This window comes from Bidens hawaiensis, unplaced genomic scaffold (genome assembly GCF_021521415.1).
Source record: "Bidens hawaiensis isolate Kalapana, Puna unplaced genomic scaffold, B.hawaiensis_p1.1 tig00054042_1, whole genome shotgun sequence".
In the NCBI taxonomy this organism is placed as follows: domain Eukaryota; kingdom Viridiplantae; phylum Streptophyta; class Magnoliopsida; order Asterales; family Asteraceae; genus Bidens; species Bidens hawaiensis.
In genome coordinates this window covers 90,439-94,306 of record NW_027499737.1, presented here as the reverse complement: position 1 = coordinate 94,306, position 3,868 = coordinate 90,439, and the positions used below count along the sequence as shown (strand labels likewise).

General features: G+C 39.5%; 1 protein-coding gene across 1 annotated transcript; it reads right to left on the bottom strand.

Annotated features, from left to right (window-relative positions):
* Nucleotides 1-1,983: 1,983 nt before the first annotated feature.
* Nucleotides 1,984-3,582, bottom strand: LOC143600403 (uncharacterized). Its single transcript, XM_077078102.1, has 3 exons — nucleotides 3,501-3,582; nucleotides 2,304-2,419; nucleotides 1,984-2,223 (listed from the first exon to the last, which is right to left on the bottom strand). The coding sequence occupies exons 1-3, from the start codon at nucleotides 3,580-3,582 to the stop codon at nucleotides 1,984-1,986; spliced, it is 438 nt and encodes a 145-aa protein (XP_076934217.1).
* Between the last annotated feature and the right edge of the window lie 286 nt (nucleotides 3,583-3,868).

Sequence of the window (3,868 nt, the reverse complement as noted above, 5' to 3'; positions counted from 1 at the left end):
TATATTCTCTTGAGTCTCTTTTGGTATGGTGGGAATTTGGCTGAAGTTTTGACTTGGAGTGGTTTTACCAGAGTCATTTGTAGACTGACCAGATTTGGTGAAAAATGCTAGAGCTGGATTGGGCGAATTTGATGCTGATGATTGACCTAGAGTGGACGAAAACATATGGAAGTTTCCCTGTGGTGGTTGTTGAGTAGGCTTGAACAATGAGAAACTATCTTGAGACATAAGAGCACTGTTAGAAGCAACGTTGTATCCCGTGGCACTATAAGAACTAGCGTGATTTATTGCCCGTTGTTTATCATCCATATCACAGGCTTTAATAGTGGCTATCATTTCAGTCATGTTCATTCTGTTAAGATCCTTGGTCTTTTTGATAATTGCAACATTCATGTCCCAACTTTTCGGCAGAGAGTTTACCAACTTGTTGTTAATTTCTGAGGTTTACAGAAAGATTCCTGCAGTTCTCATTTCAGTTACGAGAGATATAAACCTTTGAAGTTGGGATTCCAGTGTCTCTCCCAAAACATGATTAAACATATTGAATTTTTGTCGCAACAGATCTTGGCGACTTCTCTTCATATCCTCATTTTCCTCATAAACTTCTATCAGTGCAGCCCACAACTCCTTAGCTGATTGGAGTTCTCTAAACTGAAGAGAAATCTCGGGTGAGAGTGCCATGGTTAGAGTGGAAAGAGCTTTCTCATCTTCTTCAACTTTGGCAAAGTCATCATCATCATATTGAGCAACCGGTTTCACAAGAACCTCGTCTGAATTCTCCCTTTGATAAGTGATCCTTTGAGGTCCCTTCACAATGCTTTTCCAAATTTTTGAATCCTTCATATTGGCATAGTGTTCGAAACGGAATTTCCATTCACTGAACCCCTCATGGGACAGCAAACAGGGTATACGAGTAGCAGTGGCCATGATGGAATCAAGTTCTTGGTGAAGTGACGAGTTGATGGAACTGCTGCCATTTGTTAACTGGGCCATTTTAATTTAAGTCCAAATAAGATTAAGTCCAATTAAAATTTGGTCCAGTTTAATAGTCCAAGTCCAAGACGAACAAGCCCAACACAGTTGACTGGACTGAGAATACGATGAAACACGTTGACCAAGAACAGAGTTTTGACCGAGCGTTGACCGAAAACACTGAGCGTTGATCGAGAACCCTTAGCGTTGACTAATCCTTGACCGAGAACCAAGAAATTTACCAAATCTTGACCGAAAACTGTTCTGAGCCGAGAACAGTTTGACCAAAAACAACCAGTGGCCGAGAACAATAGTGACAGAGATCTAAAATCAACCGAGATCTCAATTTCTTTCCTGAGATCACTGAGAAAAGGTTTGACCAGTGGATTTAGGCAACAATTTAATCCCTATTTTAGTGGGATTCAAACTGTTTCCAAAGATAAGTCAATCTTTGGCCAAGTTATCTCCCTTTCTTCTTCTCCGATAATATACTCGCCGAAAAAAGACCCTATGACCACCGTAACAGTTGATCTTTGAATCGTTGATATCACAATAACGAGCCTGAATAATTTCTAAGGCTCTGATACCAATTGTAAGTCCCGAATCTGGATCACTACAATTATGATATCAATATAGCAAGTATAGGTGCGGAATACCTATACTCGGTGATTCAAGAACACTAATTAGAACAAGACGATAACATGATATTGCTTCAAAACACACGTATATTAAGAAATACGTCGGGTGCTTAAGCACTTACAATACTTGATCACAATTACTAGGAATGAACAACCTTTAACCCTATACATTACATAACTATTTATAGGGACACCAACTAGGTAGCCGGCCCAAACAACAAAAAGCCCACCGAGAACACATGGGTTTTCTCGGCTGATTTAATAGCCCAAAACCAAGCCCAAACAAGTTAAACTAAACATAAAGATAAACTAAAACCACATAAACTAGGCCCAACACATCACTTTGGGAAAAATGGTCATCAAACTCTTCAATCTAAAATTGACCATGATTTCCAAATCCAACTAACAAGTACGGGCCCGTCCACTTACTTTTCAACTTACCCGGGAATATCTTCATTATTTTGTTGTATAACCAAACCTTTTGTCCAACTTCAAAGTTCTTCAACCGATTATTAGCATCATGGACTTTCTTCATCTTTGACTTATAAGCGGATGCACAATCATACGCCTCATCCTTTAAGTTATCAATTTCACACAAAGCTAACTTCCTTGCCTTACATGCATCATCATAATTCATATTAACCTATTTAGTAGCCCAATATGCTCTTTGTGCAATCTCTACTGGTAAATGACAATCCTTTCATACACAAGTCTATAAGGAGTGGTTCCAATTGGCGCTTTATAAGCCGTTTGGTAAGCCCATAAAGCATCGATCAACTTTGTTGACCAATCCTTGCGGTCCGTCCGAACTATTTTTTGTAAAATATGTTTAATTTGCCGATTAGATACCTCAACTTGTCCACTCGTTTGTGGATGGTAAGGTGTTGCAATTCTATGATCTACAACGTAGCGTTTAAGAAATTTCCAAACTTAAAGTTTTTAAAATGAGATCCCCCATCACTTATGAAGGTTTGGGGGACTCCAAATCTTGAAAATATATTACTTTGCACAAAATTTCAAACGGCCGTGTGATCATTTGTCCTAGTGGCAATCGCCTCAACCCATTTAGACAAATAGTCGATGGCCACTAGGATGTATAAATTACCGTGTGAATTTGGGAATGGGCCCATGAAATCGATCCGCCAAACATCAAAATATCAACTACAAGGATCGGGTTTAAGGGCATCTCATCCCTCTTAGAAATGCTCCCAAGTTGTTGACACGTTAAACAGTGTGTTGTGAACTCGTGAGCATCTTTATACAATGATGGCCAAAAGAAGCCACTCGTAAGGAATTTTTTAGCAGTTTTCTAGACACCAAAGTGAACCCCACACGCGGAAGAATGTGCGTGTTCGAACACCGATCTAACATCCTCCTCGGGTATGCATCATCTGATCATCTGATCTGCACGAATCTTGAACAAGTCCGGGTCATCCCAAATGTACTGTTTAGCTCATGACATCAAGTGCTTCTTCTTCATCTTTGGCCAATGCTCCGGTATATCACCTAAAACTTGAAAATTAACAATATGAGCAAACCAGGGGTTTTGTGAGACTGCCTAAATGTGCTCATCCGAGAAAGACTCGTTAATGGGTCCCTCTTTGTCTCCATCTTCGACCACAATTTGGGACAAGTGATCTACAACAACATTTTTACTTCCATTCTTGTCCCGAATCTCTAGATCAAATTCCTAAAGTAGAAAAACCCATCTGATAAGCCTCGGTTTCGCATCCTTTTTGTCCTTAAGGTACCAGACTGCAGAGTGGTCAGAATAAATGATTACTTTACTACCCCAAATATAAGACCAGAATTTATCTAGAGCACATAATACTGCGAGTAACTCCTTCTCGGTTGTTGTGTAATTCATTTGAGCATCCGAGAGAGTTTTACTTGCATAGTATATGTCAACGGATTTCTTGTCAACCCATTGACCCAAAACAGCCCCGATCGCATAATCACTTTCATCACACATTATTTCAAAAGGTAAATTCCAATCAGGTGATTTGAAGATCGGGGCTTCAACCAAATTCAGTTTCAAAATGTAAAATGCTTTAGCAAATTCTTCATTAAAGTCAAAAGGGGCATCCTTTAGTAATAAATTACATAATGGTTTAGTGATATCACCAAAACCTTTAACAAATCGTCTATAAAACCGGCATGCCCAAAAAATGATCTAATGCCCTTGACATTCGTGGGATGAGGTTTAGTGGAAATAACTTGAACCTTAGCTCGGTCCACCTCAATCCCACGACTCGACA